Below are 19,652 nucleotides of genomic sequence, written 5' to 3' on the forward strand. Positions count from 1 at the left end.
CAATCAACATCCTGAAGTTCTTGGTCACTCGACAACATGTATGAAAAAGGAATGTGGTCATCAATAAAATTTTTACTGGTTTGAGACCATGGGTATCTATATCCAACCAGACCTCTTAGGGCCGAACCGCTCGCAACTACATTACACCTCTTATATATAAACACAGATATCGCATCTTGAACACACCGATCTGAAAACCACTGGCCTAGAGAGTTTGCTCAGGCTTGCCGTCGAAAACGCCGCCAGCATTGTCGGAGTGAGGCGATTTGGGAAGGGGTTGGTCCTCGCCGCAAAGCTCCTCAAGAGTCTTGCGCTTAGTCTCGGGAATACAAAAGGTAGTGAAGACACCGAGCAGCATGAACAAGGCGTATATCTCGAGAACGTGGTCCATCCAGGGGGCGGCGTTATCCTTAGTGGCGCCCCTGGTGCGCAGGGTAGCAATAGCACCCTGGCCAATGATAGAGCCGATCTTGCCGGAGGCGGCAGAGATGCCGTGAGAGGTGGAACGGTAGCGTGTGGGGAACACCTCGCCAGGAACGATGAATGTAGTGGTGTTAGGTCCGAAGTTGAAGAAGAACTGGGCCAGAACGTAGATCGCAAGCAAGCCGTTCTGGGAGTGTGCCGTGATGTAGTTGTAGCCGAAACCCATTACACAGAATAGGATCGTAAGAATGATGAAACCCATGAGCTGGATAGTCTTACGACCAAGAGTGTCGATCGTCGCAACGGAGACCCAGTAGCCAGGCACCGCGCCAGCTAGGACAATTATTAGGTTACCGACAGCAGTGTTATAGAGGTATGCGTAGGCGCTAGTGGCACCCTTCGTAGAGAACCCGATAACGTTAAGGATAACGGTGTTGTTGAGCGAGAGACCATAATCTGAATAAAATGTGAGTTACTAATGTTATGTAGGGATATTCAGAACATAGATACTTACAAGCAACATCCAACATGAACCAAGAACCGGCAGTACCGAGTAGGAGAAGACCGTTCTTGGGCTTGGCGTAGTGGCGACAGAAGTCACCGAAACTTGCCTTAGGAATTTGCATTTGAGACTCAGCGGCAGCACGAGCCTGGATTCTGGCGACCTCATCGGGGTGACCCTCGTGCTTGCCGGACATGTATGCCTTGACATCATCCGAGGCCTTCTCAATATCCCGACTGACATCAAAAGTGTATCGCTAAACACTGTCAGGAAAATAGGTTAAAGATTAAACGGGGAAGGCCCACTTACAGGAGTCTCAGGAATGGTCAGACGATAGTACAAGGCGATACAGGCGGGAACGGCACCGAAACCGATCAGAGTTCTCCACATCTTATCAACGGCAACGGCGCAGTAGTCATTGCAAGTCGTCACACCCTGTGACTGCAGCAGGGCCTCCTTGAAGCCGAGGGTGACAAACAGCATGATCATAGCACAGACGAGCTGGCCAATACCCTGCATGGCGAAGACGGCAGCCATCATAGCGCCGCGCCACTTGGTGGTCGCGAACTCGGAAGTGATAATACTTGACAATGGGTAGTCACCACCAATACCCACGCCCATCAGAACACGCCAGAAGATGATAAGACCGACGATGTTGACCGAGGGCGAGCCAGAGGCGAGAGCCTGTCCAAAGGTTGCGAAGATGATGATGATCAACTCAATACCGTACATCTTCTTACGGCCAAATCTATCCGCGAGGTGACCGAAGAGAAGTTGACCGATGACTGTACCGGCGGATGTAGCAAGCTTGATAGCACTGTCGGATTGGGTAGGCAGGGAACCGGTGCTGGGGTAATATACTATGCCAAGCATAGTGGTCAAAAGAGAAACGGCAAAGATATCGTAAGAGTCGGTGAAAAATCCCACACCAGCAACGACAACCGCGCTATGATGCAGTTAGGTCTCTGATATCATCGATAAGAGGGCGCAAAAGGACATACCGAACATGATACCAGCCGAACGGGGCCTTGTCAATCTCGGCGAGAGCGAGACGGCGTCGCTCGTTGGGGTCTTGAACATGAACGAAGTCGTTGTGGAAGTTGTGATAGGCAGCATTGCCTCCAGAGGTCTTCGCGACAGGGGCTGCGGGCTGCTCTTCTGAAGACATGGTTCTGCTTCGGTTATTATACTAACTTCGGTATGGAAGGGAGTATCCGAAGAGGATGCGGTGTTGGTTTCGTTTGGCAGGTTTGATCAAGAACGAAAAAAGAACGAAAGACGAAGCAAATTATTAGTTTGCCAAGACGGAACGGTCAAGCACATGGAACGAAAGAAGCTTTGCCAATGTCGAGCGGGAGATGCCCTCTTTAAGACAGGACGAAGAGGGTAGCATTAGTTCTACCCGCAAAGACACATTAGACATAGCATTAATTTTCCGGAAGCACTAGGCGACGGGCGTGCGGCGTATTGCATTGGGTCAGCTCACGCTTCAATACTAAGTGGAACTCATATCAGTGAAGGAGGGTTGTTCCAATGGGTAGTCCCTTCAATGTCAGTGAATCCATAAGGCCGAGCCTGTCTGCGAATCGGTGGGACGCGTGCACTCATGAGACTTGTCTCCAGATATTAATAAGGGATCCACTGATCGGTCACCATATCGGGTTCGATGCCTGATTGGGAGTTTTCCCAACGCCTCTTCTTACCGAACAGCAGTTGCGGATCGCATGCTTTGCTGGTTTCCATGAAACATGCAGGCCACATCTCTACATGGGAAGCTGTTAAGTCGCTCACTCCCAGCTCATCAGGTACATGTTTCATGCAACATCATGATACAACGGTTTTCTTTGCTCGGTGAAACAATATTCAGGGCCAAAAACGTGCTGCAGCTATGATCCGCCGCGCAGTACGACCCAAACAGTTGGGTCTGGAACACGCTACTTATTGCCCACGAGCTTCACTGGGCCATGACACGTGTGAGATCCAACAGTTACTCCATCCAGACGGTTTGAATGTCAAATTTTTGTCTTAGTGTAGAGTTGTTTGCAAAAGGCTATGTATCTGTCTCTTGTCCAGGCTGTCATAAGTTGATATACTCAGTTGAGCCAATCAGAGACGAGAACCGATAAACGTGGGCTTGAAATAAGCTCTTCATTCGTTCTGAATCCCGCAATACGCCAGGCTATCTCAAGTTAGCATATCCCGGGCAAATAATTAGTGCAAACTAACCCTGCCTTTAAAACTTGAGACGGATATCTCGAAATCCTCACCGAGCGAGCGAGGACTGGAGGCAGTGCGTCAGTCGGCCAATTCGAATCTAGGAGTGTTGGATGCGAAAACTGGAAGAGGATATACAAACTGCCCTGTTATCTTGTAACACCTCAAATATTGGAACACGATAGCGAGTTGAGATGAATTTCGATATAAGAGATACAATGCAAGGTTAGTCGCGTGATGGCTATGCAACCTTCCGGGTACATCGTCAGAGGCGTTAGCCAAGCGTTTACCAAGCCGGGTATGCACATTTTGTGCGACTTGGCAAATGCTTGGTCACGACTTTGGACTTCGAAGGCGGACGGACTCGACAGCCATAAAAAAAATCAATACATTTCAGAAAAAGACTTAGGTCCGAAAAGCCAGCTACTTTCGAAGATGCTGTCAAGTCACTATAGAATGGATCAGCCAATCATACCAGAGCATGCCGACACGCGCTCGACCCCCCAGCAACGAGAAAGTGTTGTCCCACACCGGGCCCACCAGCCAGGACCACGTAAGTAATAGCTTGCTGGCGCCACAGCTGAGATTCGACAACGACACGCAAACTCTTTACAATTATTACGAAATCGGGCCGAACTAGACAGTCGGGTATTGTGCAGCTCGGCTATTTTGGGCAACATTTTTATTTTTTATTTTTTATTTATTTAAACCTTTGGATGTTGTAGCTATGAATTAGTGTGTAGTTGAAGGACGTTGGCAAGGAGTTGACATTCCAAGAGAAGTTGGTCAGAGGACCTATATAAACAACTCCCTTCCGAGGCTTGTATCGTGAAGAATTCGTCAACTCATTGAACAGGCCCAGATCAACGCGAGTGTGCAGGCAGCGGGAATAAACTCTAGTCTAGTGAGGAGTTTCACTTTCGTTCAGCAGGCCAGAGCTGCCTCTTAGAGCCGTCCGAGCTTATTGAACATGCTCTCCCAAATGGTTCATAATAGACCCGCAGAACCAAGCCGCTGGCATCCTAAGAGGCACAGCTACACCCAGATCCAGTAGAATATGTGGGTGTTTAGCGATCATAGAGTTGATAGTGGTTCAATCACATATTTGGTGTGAGAAATCCTTATACCTCGACGATTTCGTCGTCGTCATTGTCATCATCGTCGTTCGCTTCCAGGGTATCTTTTGCCGCCTCCCGGCCAAGCTCCTCCACTCGCGCATTGTCGTTTGTGTCATCCTCATCGCCTTTCAGAAAATTGACAAGTCGCTCGCAAGCGTCCCTTACATCAGCATCGTTGACCTTCGAATGGGTCTCTCTGACAATTGGGTAAACATTGATCTCCCGTAGACGATCACGACCTGACCTGGTGGTACACAGTAACAACAACGTTTCCACATGAGTCTGAATAATATTTGGATCGGAGTCGCGTTGCTTATCCGGCGGCAGCAATTGCAGTTCAGGCAGCATGGCCATGGATTCCTCGAGATCATATTCCTCGCTTCCGATGATCGGCAGAATGATATAAGGCAGCATGTTGATGTCATCATCAGACATGAAAGCTGGATGAGAAGGAATGTCGAAAGCGACGTTCTTGATAGTCGAGGCGACTCCCTTTCGTCGAACATCAGACTTGTGTTCGGTGAATACTATCAACTTGGTGATAGGTATGACTTCATCGTAGTCTTGCTTCTGGAGGAAGTGATGACGTATCGCATCATGTTTCGTCAAATCGGCGAATAAGTATGACAGATGGTCAAAGTCGGCAGCCTTGTTGTAAGTGCCCTCGGCTCCCTTCACAAAGAGGTCAAGCAGTTGATTCAGTACGCGATCATCCGAACCAAGCTCTTTTGGGGCAGGTTGCCTCTTATCGAGTATCGATTTGAATCCATCCCATTTGGCGAGGTTTGCCAAGAGCATGGACAACAGGTTGGCATTGGGCTCAGAGGGGCTCTATATCGCATCAGCATTCATCTGCTAGGGCATGCGTCTGCGCAATTGTGTCACTCACAATTATGAACCCGAGAACAGTGTCTAGGAACTTGTCGTCGGCAGCTAAAGACTCAAGCACTTGGCGATCCGCTGAGAGGTTGACAAGTATTGTTATGACATGCTCGGCGATTTTCTATCATGCTGGCTTAGAGTCGAATGAAAATGAGACGGTGTCAATTATGAGGTCTTACGGGATGGTCTTTCACCAAAAGCTTCAGGTTCTTGACTGGTTGTAGGTTGTCGACTTTGAAGATGCTTGGGTCGGCAGTTGAGTAAGGGAGTAAATGCTCCGTAGCCAAAAGCCTGATCTGTGGATTTGGATTGGCAATAAAGCCAACAAGCTGGATGGAAATTAATTTACATGAGCAAGAGATAGCCCCTCAGGGTATGGCGTACCTCTTCGAGTTCTGTGGGCATCTTGGTATGCTCGTTTGAGAGAAAGAGAGAGAGAGAGAGAGAGAGCCCAGCTTCCTTGCTGTGCTGTGCTATAGCCAAGCAGTTGTCATAAAATATTTTACCTGTCGTACATGGCGGGGCAATCGCGGTTTTGATGGAGGGGTCAAACTGCACTGCATGCACATACACGGCTGCGTCACAGCCTGTCAGCGGCGCTAAGATAAAGATAAGATAAAGATAAGCATGGGCAAAGTCCAGTCTTGTCTTTTGGCGGCACATTTCCCAAAGAATCGACCCCTCAAGATTCTTATCGGAGCACACCACGCCCACGCACGGTACCTACCTAAGTAACCTCCTGTACTTGATTTTTCCCTAGTCTAGCGGAATAAATAAATTTTGGAACCCACCGTTCGTTCACCCGCCATAACAGTTCAGTTCAATTCAAGCAAATCAGCAATCCCACCCAGCCTTTGTCGCATCGGCAGCCTGCACACCAATTTGCACGGCCACGACTAATTCAAGACTGGACGTCATATCGAGATATTGCAGCACAAGACACAGGCTCACGCAAATCGAATACGACAGCATGCCCAAAGCTACAACCCCGAACCGGGGACAAAATCGCCATAATCCTCTGGCCGACGACTACCTCGTCACGGCAATTCCGAAGAACAAAGCACCGAAGAAGAAATCATCGAGAAAAGGAGAAGACGGAGAGGCCTATGTTGACGCCAAAGCCTCGGAGCAGATTTTGAAGCTTGGCCGTCAGCTGGCAGAGGAGGATGCGCAAGTCACAGCACCACCTGAATCCAATGCATTCGGTTTCGAGTCCAGATTTCCCCAAGAACAAACCGAACCATTTGGGCACGACGACGAAGTCGAAGCTGAAGCGTGGGGTGACGAGGAAGAGGAGGTCGAGGAGCTGCATATCGAGCCTGAGGACCTCGAGACCTTTAACAAGTTTCTCGGCGCTGACGAAGTTCCCGGTTTGGCCGGACACGACTTCTTTTCTGCCGGCGCCAGTTCACAAGAGAGCTTCGTTCCCGGCGGCGACAGGAGCCTTGCTGATATCATCCTGAGCAAGATCGCCGCTCATGAGGCAGGTGTGCAGAGGGCTCCAGCCGGTCCCGTTGATGACGAAGACCTCGAACTCCCTCCCAAGGTTATTGAGGTATACACCAAGATCGGATTGATGTTGTCGCGGTACAAGTCCGGAAAACTTCCCAAACCTTGTACGTATAGGAAACAACCGGCGTCGTCGAACCCCCTCTGTCCCTCGAGGAAGTACTCGTCCTGGTCGATGGTCTTCTTAGCCTGCATCTCTGTCAAGAAGTGAGATAGTGGTCTCACTCAAACCAGCACCCCGAAGTATACCCTTACAATCGTGAAAAATAGACTAACTGGGACATCTTATCAACGCAGTCAAGATCTTGCCTACGATACCACAATGGGAGCAAATTATTGGCATAACTAAGCCATGGGACTGGTCACCAAACGCTGTATTCGAAGCGACACGCATATTCGTATCCTCAACACCGCAAGTTGTCCAAAGGTTCCTCGAGTTAGTAGTACTCGAGAAAGTGAAGGAGGACATTTATGAGAATAAGAAATTAAACGTACACTTATTCAATGCTTTAAAGAAGTAAGTGTGTCACGCCGAGGAGATGTCCAGAAAAAGAAAAAGAAAAGAAAAAGTTCTGGTGTACACGACATTGTTGCGCCGTGTAGCACAGCAGTTCCTACAGGAGACCAGTGCTAGTCATGGGCAAAAATCATGACGATGTCCCGCTTTTCAACGAGTAAGAGATGAAGCTAATATATTTTGTGCTATCAGGAGTCTCTACAAACCAGCTTCGTTCTTCAAGGGATTCCTCTTCCCTCTCGTGGCTTCGTAAGTCGTGGTTTTTGTACTTGCTTCTGCTCTGTGCTGACTGATTGAACAGAGGGAGTTGCACTCTTCTTGAGGCAAGAATTGTCTCTGCGGTCCTTGTCCGGGTCCATATACCTGTTCTACACAGCGCGGCCGCTATCAAAGGAGTAAGTTCCATGTTACCCCCGGAATGCCGCCAAACAACATCCAAGAAGTAATCGCTAACCCCAGATGTTGTAGCTGTGCGATATCGCGGCAGAAGAGGCCTCTGCTGGCACTGAAGGCGGTGGAGCCACGAACATATTCATCAAGGCGTTGCGTAAGTCTAAAAAATCATTTTCTTCCCTTCCCAGTATTTCTATGGAGCATAAATTGCCTATAGAAGCACTTGACCGCCATATGACTGTATTAAGCCCCACCCCCAAAGACCTCACAAAAACGCTTTGAAGAAGCATTTACTGACGCCCAACTCTTTAGTGGAAAAGAGATATGCACTGCCCTTCCAAGTTGTTGATGGTTTGGTCGTAAGTCTTCCAGTCTAAGCTAATTTCAACATTGTACTTATCAACATCACCAGTTTCATTTTCTGCGTATGAGGAGTATGGATCCTGCTGCTGCACAACGTAGTGACGTGATGGACATGGGTGGGGAACGCGCCGCAACACAATCGAAGCTTCCGGTACTCTACCACCAGTGCCTACTGATGTTCGCTGAACGATGTACGTATAGGAACAACCTGCGTCCAAGTTCCTTTGTCATTCGAGAAAATGCTAGTCGATGACCTATCTCGGACCTTTCGGGAAGTGAGACTAGTGGTCTTGAACAGGACATAGGTCTCTAAGAATATTCCCCATTAACAAGAGAATTATTGCTGACTGGGATGTTTTCTCAATATAGACCGCAACGAAATTACGGAAGATCAGCGCGAGGCTCTTCTCGACCTCCTGCTAACTCATGGGCATCCTAAAATTGCACCCGAGATCAGACGGGAGCTTCTAGCTGGACGAGGCAGAGGTGTTGCTCTGGAGCAGCAAGAGGTGGCGTTGGACAATGACGACACAATGATGGTTATAGACTGATTGGAGAGCCACAAGTGGCAGCAGTGACGGCTTCCTCGAGTGATACCAAATGACAATGACTTAGGAGTACGGCGTTGATAGATCTAGGGCTTACCGGTGCATCTTCGAGGGAAACCAAAATGGGAATTGGATCACATCAGGCTACGTGCCGGCGGAATATTCAGACTGATTTGACCATGTCGTTTGTGAACCAGAACCCGTATTGCTTTACCGGGGGAGCCGCTCTAGTTCGACTTGACTATGCCTATGATCTCGACTTACGTTGGTCCGAGATCAAGGAACTACTTCCTTTCAGTCGAGCGATTGTGATACTCCATCAAAACGATAGAGTGTTAGTAACATTTCTTCATATCACAAGGAATATTTGAACTGCCCTTCATGCAGACTGTCTTTCGGTATACCGTGGTTCATATGCCGACATCTCGAAGGAAGTTATCAAACTTCGTTGAGGTAGAAAGGGAAACGTAGGCAAAATTGCAAAATACAATAGTATACAACGAATCTATTGCAGCACTGTCCTAATTCCTTAGAGATAGTGGGTCGATTCGAATGGAAAGCGTGTCGGCGATGGGTTTTTTTTCTTCTTCTTTTTTCTTTTTTGGCTACCTAGTGACTCAAAAGTGACATAGAACTCAAGCCATGCCGCAATACTCTGCTCTGGATTACTCTACGTTAACCAGGGCTTGAGCTCCTCCTCCGTCCAGTCCCACAGCCTTGTCGCCAGTTGCTCATCCAGACACCAGTCTGTGTACCCCTGAGTTAGCTTACTGACTGGCTCATATAGCTCTCCCTGCTTCGCCTGCTCCTTAGGCACGCCAACAGTCCATACCTGATTCCAATGCCCTTGTTCATCGTCGAGAAACCTGTTTATATTCCCCAGATACACGATCGTCTTATCCAGAAGCCCGAGACTCGACACCAGTCCCGTATTGCTAGGGCCCGGATCGGCTACTAGTGTAAGGATCTCTGGGTACCGGCGGGCGAGTTCACGGCCATATACCAGGTTGGCCAGCTTGCTCTGGGCATATCGTTGCCACTTGCTGAGGACCCAGTACGCCTAAGTTGTCCTGAGATGGTCAAAAACAATCACACGCCCCCGCAGCGCCAGCACGAAGGCCAGACTAGAGACGAGTATGATACGCGCCTCGCCGTGCTCCTCAGCCGTTTTGTGCAGCAGGCCAAGCAGCTTGCGGATCAGTAGGGCGTGCGCAACGTAGTTGATACCAAAGTGTAGCTCATATCCGTCCTTGGTAAGACCAAGCGGAAGCGCCATGACGCCAGCGTTAGCCATGAGCATGTTGAGGCAAGATTTCTTGGCAGAGATCAACTCTGCGGCCTCCTTGACGGACGCGAGATCAGCGTGATCACAGCGTATCCAGAACACTTCGGTTCCCGTATCCGTGGACCTTATGTCCGCGATGACGTGTTGCGCTCTGAATTCATTCCGCCCCGTGATGTAGATTTTGGCCGGGTTTCGACTCGCCAACATCCTAGCTGTAGCGGCACCAAGTCCGCTTGTGCCTAGTATACAAGAAGCGGAAGTCTTTTGCCACGAAAGAAAATGCTATTCGGTGTGAAAGATCACAAATGCATGCCTACCACCGGTAATTAGGATGACCTTGCCCGTGAGCTCAGGCACGTCCCGCTTGAGATCGAAGTCCAACTTGACCATCTTGCGCCTTATTTTCGGGGTCTTGGGCTAGTTTGGTTGCAGAGAAAAGTTATGATTAGATAGATTGTAGTCCTCTATGGACAGCAAACCACACCAAGTTACGAATGTCGCCGATCAGCCGGGCTTTGTTGGAACGTGACTATGGGGATACTGGGCGAGTTTGGACTGTGCCGCTTTGGCAAGTGGGTAAGTAAGCACTCACCGCTTCGTCTACTCAGCCTGTGAAGTTGGCCTTGGTTTTCATGGGGTCGAAGATGTACGGGTATCTGGATAGGATCACGTCGCTGCCGTCGTTGTTTGCCACAGGCTCTGGCTGGCGAACATGGTCCCCGGCACAAGGAAACTGTAGTTTGGTCGCTTTCACGCATATGCTCCAATGTTCAGCTCTGCGCAAGCCAGATCGTTAGTCTTAACCCAAATAATAGTCGTCAACATTATAACTCCTTGCAGAATTATTTATTCTGTTAATTAGTGATGCTCAGTGTACTTTTAAGCTTGTTGTAGGAATAGTCGGAGACGCTGATTTCGGATATCTGTACTTGTACGGAATCGTGAAGATATCTGAATGGTGGCAAAGGGGCCATTGGCTTGTGCTCGGCATAATAAGGTGTGTTGCGCTGGTGAGCGCGGCGGCGACTGTCGCAAGCGATGCCATGCCAGGTACTAGACAGGAAGTGTACGCATTCTCCTTGACGAATCTTAGGCTGCGCGGGAGGAGCACTTGCTCTTCTTCAGCCCGAAATATCCAGAAACTCACTCAGGTGTGAGCGAGCTGGCAGGAGGCTGGTCCCCAAGTGCGCAGTCGAGGCCTGCCATGAGCTGACTCTCTATTCTCTATTCTCTAGTCTCTAGCCAAACATTATCACAGAATAGAGCAGACACACCTGGTTTATACTTTTTATTACTTCTTTTCTTCTTATTCTTTTTCTTCAATTAGTTTTTATAGTGCTGGACCAAGGGACCTGGGAGCCAATTTAGACAGGTAAGCCGGTGCTTCTCAGTTTATTCAAGACAGAGTGTATCGGATGCCGGGTTATTCAAGAGCTGTGGTTGCTTATGTTTGATTTCCAACGCGTTAGCGTTTATGCTTGTGTACTTATTGGCACGGTGAACGCACGAGTTTGGTATTCACAACATATTCATACTTGATTAATACTGCCGTTCTGCTCACTCATTCAAATCATCAAGCGCCAAATGAGGAACGTATAATGCTGTATTATCATTCTACTCGACTCAAATTGATCCATTCATGTCCGGCATGTTGCCTGAACAGAACTGAGCATGGGCTCCATGCCAATTCATGAGCTACCTGATCTACCGAATCAATGCGCTGTCCTATCCCTGGGGGTATTAGGCTTGAAAGAAGAAACCCTACATCAATCGCTTCCAGTTTGGACCACGACTGCATCTTGAGTCGCACCAAGGAGATAATTTGTGTCGAAGGACGAGCATCGGACTCTGAATCGAAGAACGGGAATCGTATCCCGGGCCGAAGAACGAGCATGCCGGTGGCAAACCTCTTCCTTGATAGCAATACATCACTCGTCGTCTGCTGTTTTCGTCTTTCTCTTCTTCTTTTTCCGTTCTGTGCCCTCTTCAGGTGCAATAAACTGGTTCTCGCGGTCCCTCTTCTTCTCCTCTTTCTTGACTTTTTGAGCCTCCATGCGCTCCTCGGCAGCAATTCTTTTCTTTGCTTCCTTTCCAACATGATATTCACCAGCCTCGATCTGCAGATCCACCTTGCTCTTCTCTTGGGCAGGCGGGAAAGGCGTGTAGTTCTTCTTGGTCTTGTCGGTGACCTTATGCGGTACATGACGCTTGCTGAGATTGCGTGCCCTGTAGTTGGGCAAGAACCTGTCCCAACTTTCGTTTGCCAGAGTTGGGTCCTTCATTAATTCTTGCTTTACCATGAGTTCCTTGACTTTGTACTAGTTGTAGAGATGGAACGTTAGCCTTGCATCCTGCTCATTGATGACAAGATTCCTTCAATGGCAACCTTTCTGAGGCTACTTACGATAGGATGTATGTTATCCATACAGTCTTCCACTACACGCCGCACCTCCTTAAGTCCTTTATATGGGCCCATGACCGAGACGGTACCACCGTGGACAAGTATATACGTTGATGTGAGAAGCTCAAGCGCTTTCAGAGTTGTGCCGTTGGGACCAAGAATGCGCTGTCGCCTCTTGACGAACTTCTCGTTATTTCGTACTAAATTCCGAATTTTGATGATATCGCAGGCGACCCCGTCTTCGAGGATGCGCACGGCTTGCGGGGCAGGGACAGACCGAGCTAGGAGTCTAATGAGGTCGCGAGCGTTGAGAATTGCGGCTGGATCATAGCTGGCGTTAAAGAAAGTGTCAGCCCTTGCTGTCACTTGTTGACATACGGCAGACTGTGTCCACTCAAGCACCAGGAGGGCTCCAAGCACCACGTATTTGGACGACTTACGTTTTCCTGGTAGTTTTGACCGTCATCATACCCTCCACCAAATCCAAAGTACACGCAATGCCGCATTTCTCGAGAGATTTGGTGATCAGTGGCCACGCTTCTCTAAGGTAGACCTCTCTGTACTGCTGGGTGTTAGCTTCACGCCTTTGCAAGCTGTGCGACAATCGGGGGATTGGGAATCTTTGGTCAGAGTGTGAATAAGTTTGTCCGCAGTATATACTCGGCAGTCGAACATTTGATAAAAGTACTCATCATGCAAAGTGCTCCTTGGTGGATGTCATTTGTGTGTACTGACCTTGGGAAAGAGAAGACTGAAAGATGACTCCTCGACGAAATGGCCACCAGTGTTGTCTTCGGGCTTGAATTGATCAATTTTCCACTTGTCGATATCCGGCGTATCCCAGGGTTTGTCCTGTAAGCTGCATTAGAATCTGTCTCCGAAGTGCGTCTCGTACGATTGTGTTTATGTACCTTGTTGTATATGGACGGCATGGTGGCGGTCGGTGGCTAACAGAGTCGTGAGGCTGGAAACTTTTGATTGAGTGAAGTTCGTGATGTTTGCTAGTTAGGGGACGTTGGAACGATGATTTGAACTTTTTGGTGGGGACTCTACTAGTGACGCTGATAAGCTGCGCCACTGTACTCTATCGCCGCCACAATCACTATATTTGCACATGCGCCACTCATTTCTTCCAGTTGTCTAGACTAGGCTTAAAAACTGCATGACCTGCCCAGTTCGCAATCAACTTGATGCTTTGGAACAGTAACCTCAAAGATCGACTGGACGTTGATGGCATTGTATTAGAGAAATACGAGTGTATAATAAAATGCAGGATATGGCGTAGGTGGGGGGCCCATAGGATGACGTCGCATAGTACATTCGGAGAATCGACTCCTGAAATATAGAAGACTGGTTGTTCTTCACAGTCGTTATATTGTCCCACCGGTGGACACTGCAGGAAAGAAAGCAGCCATTCTACGCTTGAATTCACCGACACCCGGTAAATCATTCTTAGGGTGATCCGAGATTGAGAAACGAGTAAGGTTGGGCATATCCCGTCAGCCGATCGTACCATCGTCTACTTGCCCAATATTTCTTCTTTCGCTTCAGATCCCATCGTCATATTCGCAAGTTTTGCGTTTCCAGCCTACAAATTCGCACGTCAAAATAGATTGATGCAAATAAATGTACGGATACTTGCTGCCTCGTGTGCTCGTTGCCCCTTAAAAGGGTAGCCAGCGAGCTGACGCAGAGGCTAGCATCGGGACTGCGGATCCGTGCATACACAGTATGTACTTAAGCAATAGGTAACTTTACAACCCGAATCCACCCCATTCCGTCACATGCGGCCTCGAACTTTTTCAGCGGCAGTTTCACAAGCAAGCCCTGGGTTTCCATTACTAAGAATATGTGCTTCTTCGAGGAGCTCGATCTGGAAAGTAGTCGAACGATGTGATGCATGGAACGAAGGATCATCCGAACCCAATGCCATTCTGTTACTTGAGAAAGTCGGATATGGTTACCCTTTCTTGACATCGGTGAGAGCCGCCGCATCGCTCAGCTGGCTTGGCCCAGGACCGGGGAAGGTTGACAAAGCGTTCCGTCCAGTGATAGATCCCAGCTGGAAATCTTATCCATGGGGTTCTTCTCGGGGATATCAAGCATAACACAATGGGCTTGCTGGGCCTGCTGGGTTCCTTATCCGTCATCTCATCTCGCGCCGAACCGACAAGCCAATGCCCTGATCTGGATTAGCAAGGGTAGCCGCAGCCTTTATCTTAGTGCAAAGCCTCCCTTGCCAAGTCAAAATTTAAGGTAAACTGCAGCTTGGCTTTCTAAAATAAAGTATGTAAAATATTGTCAAGAATGACAGGCATCCGTGGCTCCTACTCGCTGTCCAAACTCGAATAAGGGGTGCTGCTGACGGTTGAACTGTCCTTCCCCCTTCTACACTAGAACTTCAATCTTGACTTGAATCTTGGCCCATCTTTAAGCTTGTTATATCGTGTTTCTTCTTCATGCTTTTGTAATCGGTTTAAGGCTCTTGAAAAGTTCATCTCCATTTTCATGATCACTCGTTTCGACTCGATATTGCTTGCAGTTTTCGGCGATCCCATAGGCGTCAGCACCGGCAGTCCTCCATTCAAAAGGCACGCGCACCTGCGGATAGAAAGATCATTCGGGCGTTTTGCTGGTTCGACGTTTGCATCACCTTGATCGAGTCTCGGGCTATCCTCGAGACATACACATCAATCACGGCGTCTTTATTAGCTGCAGCACGGGCGGACCTGTACAGTTTGTCATCGATTGCGCCCATCGCACCTATACCAACACGTATATATTCGTCTATTCTGCCTCCTATCAGGCTAGCAGCCATGGAGGACGGCAAGGAGGCCGTCGCTGCACCGCTTCCAACCCTTGAGCCGATTTCGCGACCGAGTTCGACTGCCACTACCGCATCAGAGGCGATAGCCCAGCTTCCGAGTATTCAAGCACTCGCTACAGGAGGCACAGCGACGAGCTCACCGCAGACAAGGTTAGTACACTGGATTGTCTCAATTTTGGACCCCGTTTCTTTCAGCACTACTCGGCGCGTTGCATCAAAGATAAGGCACAGGAACTACCAGGCGACCGGTGTGAATGAAGGGTGAGCGTCCTAGAGAGACACAATAATTGGACGGTGATCAATGACGGGATTAAAGACGTGCGCAATGGAGGCTTGGCTCAAGGTCCAAACCCCCTCGTCGGTTTCATGTGATTGGGCTGTCAAACATCCATATTTGCCTTGGTTGTTCAGTCTCGTTGGTCGTTGAGGTGTTTGTTAAGGTGCTTCCAGAAGGATTGCGGCAGTTGTCAATTTTAGCCTCAGGAACATGGCAAGAACTTTTGGCGACCCCACCTTCACCTATTTCACACAACAGAAGTCCGGCGCGCATCACAACATGAATCAGCGAATGTCGGCGAGCAGCACATCAAGAAGCATGCTCTCAACTTGTCAAAGAATTCAGCTAACGTGTTTGGTTCAGGCTTCCTAACGCATCAACACTGGCTTCAGGACAAATCTTGGCAACTTCAGCTATGGCAGCACAACACTCTCCTCACGCGACCGTGCCTGCAGCAACGGGTGGTTTGGTAAGTCTTTTTTCTTGATAATCACCCTCAATACCCCCCTCCCCAATCACATCGCATCGCATCTTATCGGCACTGAAGTCGTGGTATCTTATCCAGATAGCATCTCTATCAGAAGGCGCGTTTTATCGAGATGATAACAACGGCCGTGTTTTTCGTGGGGTAGCAGCTTGGCAGAAGAGACCCTGCAAGCCTACCAACCAACATGCCTCATCAATAGCGTGGCTTTCAACCTACAGTCGGGTCCCAAGTGGGTATCGCTGCAGAGCAGAGGCAGAGCCACCGAATTCTTTTATGTACTCAAGACTTTGGATCAGAGGTTTGTCCAAGAGAATACATTTCGTAAGACTATCTGTGAGCCGACAAGTCCTGGAACGAGGACTGCCTTATCGCCTGGCCAGGATGGTTGTAAACCATTCTCATGATTGGTTGAAAATTTCCACATGGCGGGACCCACCTCAAAGAAGATAAGCAGTGGAGTTGGACGTGGGTCTCAGATGATTTGGATCTGATTGATTGAGCGGAAAAGCGACGAGCGCGAAAAAGCAGCCCATCAACCTGCCGACATTTGACATTTGAAATTTCTTATCAGCCCCCGATTCCTGATAACGCGCTGCCCATCAATCAATCCAATCTATCACCAAGTCCCCCCTAAGCGTCTTTATCAGATACGAGATCCATATCGGATCGTATCGTTTGTCGCCGTCGTCGTTTCTCTCACCCATATATGATATTTTGACACTCCGATTCTCCTACCTGCTCCTTTCGCAATGGCTACATTACCACCAACGCCCACTCCTACCATGGCGACTAACCACGAGTCTACACAGCCGGTATGCCAGAACTGCCAGACCAGCACCACGCCCCTATGGCGTCGCGACGAGATGGGATCTGTTCTCTGCAACGCCTGTGGTCTCTTCCTCAAGCTGCATGGCCGCGCTCGGCCCATCTCGCTCAAGACCGATGTCATCAAGAGCCGCAATCGCGTCAAGACCGTGCGGCCGGATATGCAGATGAAGAAGAAGGTGAGCACGCTGAAATCCCGTCGCGAGCTGTCGCGTACTAACACGCATCTTTAGCAAAACCTTCCTGCTTCCGCTATGGACCCCAACGGCCTCGGCATGCACGTACAAGACGCTGCGACCGCCGCAGCCCTCGCCGCTGTTCGACGAACATCGCAACATAAAGTTAATGGCCACGACGAGTCTCCGCTTTCGCGCACTGGCACTCCCTCCATGTACGATCCTAGTCTGATGTACACCAACGGTGTCGACGGCCACCACTACCAGTCACCCGCCCTACCGCAATACCCCATGCCCGATGGTACTTCCAATGGGCACGACCCTGCTGCCAACGGCGAGGCGCATCCCGACATCACCGAGACTCGCGAACAACTAGTCGCCGCCAACTCCAGTCTCAAGACGCGGGTCAGCGAGCTCGAAGTCATCAATGAACTCTATCGCGGCCGCCTGACTCAGCTTGAAACAGATTCGCAGAATGCGGACAACTTCCGTCACCAAGCAGAGGAAGCCCTCAAGGCCGAAGCCCATGAGCGTCAGATACGCGAGGATATCCAGCGAAAGCAGGAGGACACTCAGCGACAGCTTGAGGACAGCCACCGAAGGGAAAACAGCCTCAAGCGCAGACTTGATGATATTGAGCAGGAGCTCAAGGATGCGGACGACAAGATCAAGCAACTGGAAGAGACTGAGTCGGATCGCCCAGCCAAGAAGCCCCGCATCGAAGAGGAGCCGAAGAAAGAAGAGTCCGAAGCCGCACCGACGCCACAGTCACCCTCCTAGTGGGCGGAAACTGGTTTGCTACACGATCTTGGCTTGTAGTCGTAAAGAGAGCGAGCACGAAGAAGCTCTATCCCTACCAAACGCAAAGACCCTCATCAATACTTGACTTCGACTTACAAATCTATCATCAACTTGTCTTTTATCGCGAGCGGCGGGCCTCTGTAACATTATTGGAACGAATCTCTTTGCTTAATTATACACTGCTTCCGTCATGTTTTGGAATCACCAAGGTTCCCCGACGGCGGAAGGCTCTCTAATACTGGGTGTGGTTGCCACACCATCTGGTAGTGGTTGTTTTCGACAGCGATGGACAAAAGTTTTACAGGCGAAAAAAAGGACTTGGATCCGGTTTTCCAGATTTGACTCCCATGATACGATCACGACAACTGGTAGATAAAGGGTTTGGCTTGCCATAGTCGTTTGGCGTTGGCATCTCATATAAACATATTGCAGGCAAGGGAGTTTGAGGATGTCGCGATCTTTGCCCAGGTAATGTACCGCAGGCAAGCGGTCAATAAAAGTTGCTTTTGCATTTCTTCGCATTTCCTCGCATTTCCTCCCGGACTTGTATCCCATAATCAATGTGAATGCTGCAGTGCGCTGGATGAGCATCATGCAAACTGAGGCCCCAGTCTCGTAATCATGTCATCCATCGCCTTACTTGTCGTCCGCGCGGCGCAAGTGCACATCGTGTAAGCACTCTCGTTAGACGCGTGGGAAATGGGGCCCACCGTGCTCGCCTATTCTTCCTGGTCCTTCACTTCCCGCTTGCGGTTGGGTTGGGTTCTCAACACCACGGTCTGTCCGCCACGCAGCAATCTGAACATCAAAGACAGCGGCCAGCCGAGACATTGCTCTACACCGTAAATCCTCCCAGTTTACAATCCACGAGCCTGTCGCCGAGATGCGTGTGGCTGGCTCGAGATGCCGCCTGGGTTGCCATTGTCGTTGCCCACCGTGCCGCTGTATACCCCCTGATGATCATATAAATCTACTTGGTGATGAAAGACCACGGGCAGCATGTAGTATGTGCGTCACTTGATAATACCATGAATCTGAGGTGCTGAAACACATTTCTTCCGCAAATTGAAAGTTTCCTCGAGGAATTTCCGGCAGTGCAACAGTTCGCTTTGTATATCCTCGCTGGGATGGGCTGTGGGAAGAAGAAAGTGACAAGCGAGGAGCCCGAAGAACAGCAGCTCCAACATCGTCTTATTTGCGGTAGGCGTCTGGGATGACTTTCAATACTATCTTCGAAACATCCCAGAGCATCATGTATAGCATGAATTACTACCGATCAAAGCCGCGGTTTTGTACTATACCTGGTCGTCGACAAACTTCAAAAGTAACATAAAACTGTCGCTCAGACAAATGTTCCGCGAATACGACCCAAACGCAAAGTCCGCACATAGTGTATGAACAATAAGTATAGCTTGAATGCAACGTGGAATGACTAACGCGTAGCACAATCTGCTCAGGACTACGAAAAGCCTGCATGTAAAAGTCTTCATCCTTGCTTGGTCGAGCGAGCTCAAATCTCAGACAGTCAGCTTGGAGCTTAAATACAGGCACCCCAACACCTTGAGCACCGATTTGATATGCCAACTATCCTTTTATCATCATACCTATAGGTAAATCTGGGTGTCGACACATCAATAATACGTGCAAGCTGGTTGTCCGGGAGCGAGAGCCGTGCGATAGAATGTACGTCTCTTGTATTAGAAGAGATTGGCCTGTTGTGTACTTGTACAGAATGCGTTCTCATTTTCAAAGTAGGGACAGAGCTCAAGCCAAATAATCAAGATGTTCATGACACCCTGAAAACCTACACTACTGTCAAGCTACAAAAAGCTCGGCCGTTACTTCAACATACGACAACCGCCACCTTGAATGAATCACGACTTCGGACACGTAGATTCAAAATGTTATTTATATACAGCGCTCTGAAGAAATCTCACTAATGGTATCGCTACATCAGTTGATACTTGAATGCTAGGACTAATGACAAGACATTTTCGGCTCCATGACGTCTGTTGTGAGCAACTAGCCGGGCCCAAGGCTTGCCCTGGGTATTGTCCAGCCGCCGAAAGTAGACAAACTGATGGATAAGTTGAGTGTCACAATG

At 49.2% G+C, this 19,652-nt stretch overlaps 6 protein-coding genes across 6 annotated transcripts; 2 read left to right on the top strand and 4 right to left on the bottom strand.

The window, feature by feature from the left end:
* Positions 1-205: 205 nt before the first annotated feature.
* BKA67DRAFT_509635 (major facilitator superfamily domain-containing protein) lies at positions 206-2,093 on the bottom strand (the record flags this gene model as incomplete). The annotated part of the gene is made up of 4 exons (XM_046097253.1): positions 206-879; positions 938-1,181; positions 1,235-1,871; positions 1,927-2,093. 4 exons carry the CDS (start codon positions 2,091-2,093, stop codon positions 206-208), a joined length of 1,722 nt encoding a protein of 573 aa, XP_045964537.1.
* Positions 2,094-3,806: 1,713 nt separating this feature from the next.
* BKA67DRAFT_547939 (uncharacterized protein) lies at positions 3,807-5,638 on the bottom strand. Its single transcript, XM_046101485.1, has 4 exons — positions 5,524-5,638; positions 5,319-5,468; positions 5,147-5,260; positions 3,807-5,088 (listed from the first exon to the last, which is right to left on the bottom strand). The coding sequence occupies exons 1-4, from the start codon at positions 5,542-5,544 to the stop codon at positions 4,261-4,263; spliced, it is 1,113 nt and encodes a 370-aa protein (XP_045964538.1). The 5' UTR covers positions 5,545-5,638; the 3' UTR covers positions 3,807-4,260.
* Positions 5,639-5,834: 196 nt separating this feature from the next.
* BKA67DRAFT_50966 (bystin-like protein) lies at positions 5,835-8,735 on the top strand. Its single transcript, XM_046097259.1, has 8 exons — positions 5,835-6,755; positions 6,946-7,165; positions 7,358-7,414; positions 7,467-7,560; positions 7,634-7,712; positions 7,871-7,917; positions 7,971-8,112; positions 8,291-8,735. The coding sequence occupies exons 1-8, from the start codon at positions 6,110-6,112 to the stop codon at positions 8,470-8,472; spliced, it is 1,467 nt and encodes a 488-aa protein (XP_045964539.1). The 5' UTR covers positions 5,835-6,109; the 3' UTR covers positions 8,473-8,735.
* A 404-nt stretch (positions 8,736-9,139) lies between these two features.
* BKA67DRAFT_667321 (uncharacterized protein) lies at positions 9,140-10,144 on the bottom strand (the record flags this gene model as incomplete). The annotated part of the gene is made up of 3 exons (XM_046108611.1): positions 9,140-9,508; positions 9,563-9,993; positions 10,072-10,144. 3 exons carry the CDS (start codon positions 10,142-10,144, stop codon positions 9,140-9,142), a joined length of 873 nt encoding a protein of 290 aa, XP_045964540.1.
* Positions 10,145-11,306: 1,162 nt separating this feature from the next.
* BKA67DRAFT_51066 (ribosomal RNA assembly protein KRR1) lies at positions 11,307-13,185 on the bottom strand. Its single transcript, XM_046097342.1, has 6 exons — positions 13,067-13,185; positions 12,891-13,007; positions 12,596-12,717; positions 12,159-12,486; positions 11,520-12,072; positions 11,307-11,453 (listed from the first exon to the last, which is right to left on the bottom strand). The coding sequence occupies exons 1-5, from the start codon at positions 13,085-13,087 to the stop codon at positions 11,683-11,685; spliced, it is 978 nt and encodes a 325-aa protein (XP_045964541.1). The 5' UTR covers positions 13,088-13,185; the 3' UTR covers positions 11,307-11,453; positions 11,520-11,682.
* Positions 13,186-16,495: 3,310 nt separating this feature from the next.
* Positions 16,496-17,527, top strand: BKA67DRAFT_653590 (uncharacterized protein; the record flags this gene model as incomplete). Its single annotated transcript, XM_046106392.1, has 2 exons — positions 16,496-16,750; positions 16,805-17,527. The coding sequence occupies 2 exons, from the start codon at positions 16,496-16,498 to the stop codon at positions 17,525-17,527; spliced, it is 978 nt and encodes a 325-aa protein (XP_045964542.1).
* Between the last annotated feature and the right edge of the window lie 2,125 nt (positions 17,528-19,652).

The sequence above is a fragment of the Truncatella angustata genome (genome assembly GCF_020726525.1).
Source record: "Truncatella angustata strain MPI-SDFR-AT-0073 chromosome Unknown BKA67scaffold_1, whole genome shotgun sequence".
NCBI lineage: Eukaryota > Fungi > Ascomycota > Sordariomycetes > Amphisphaeriales > Sporocadaceae > Truncatella > Truncatella angustata.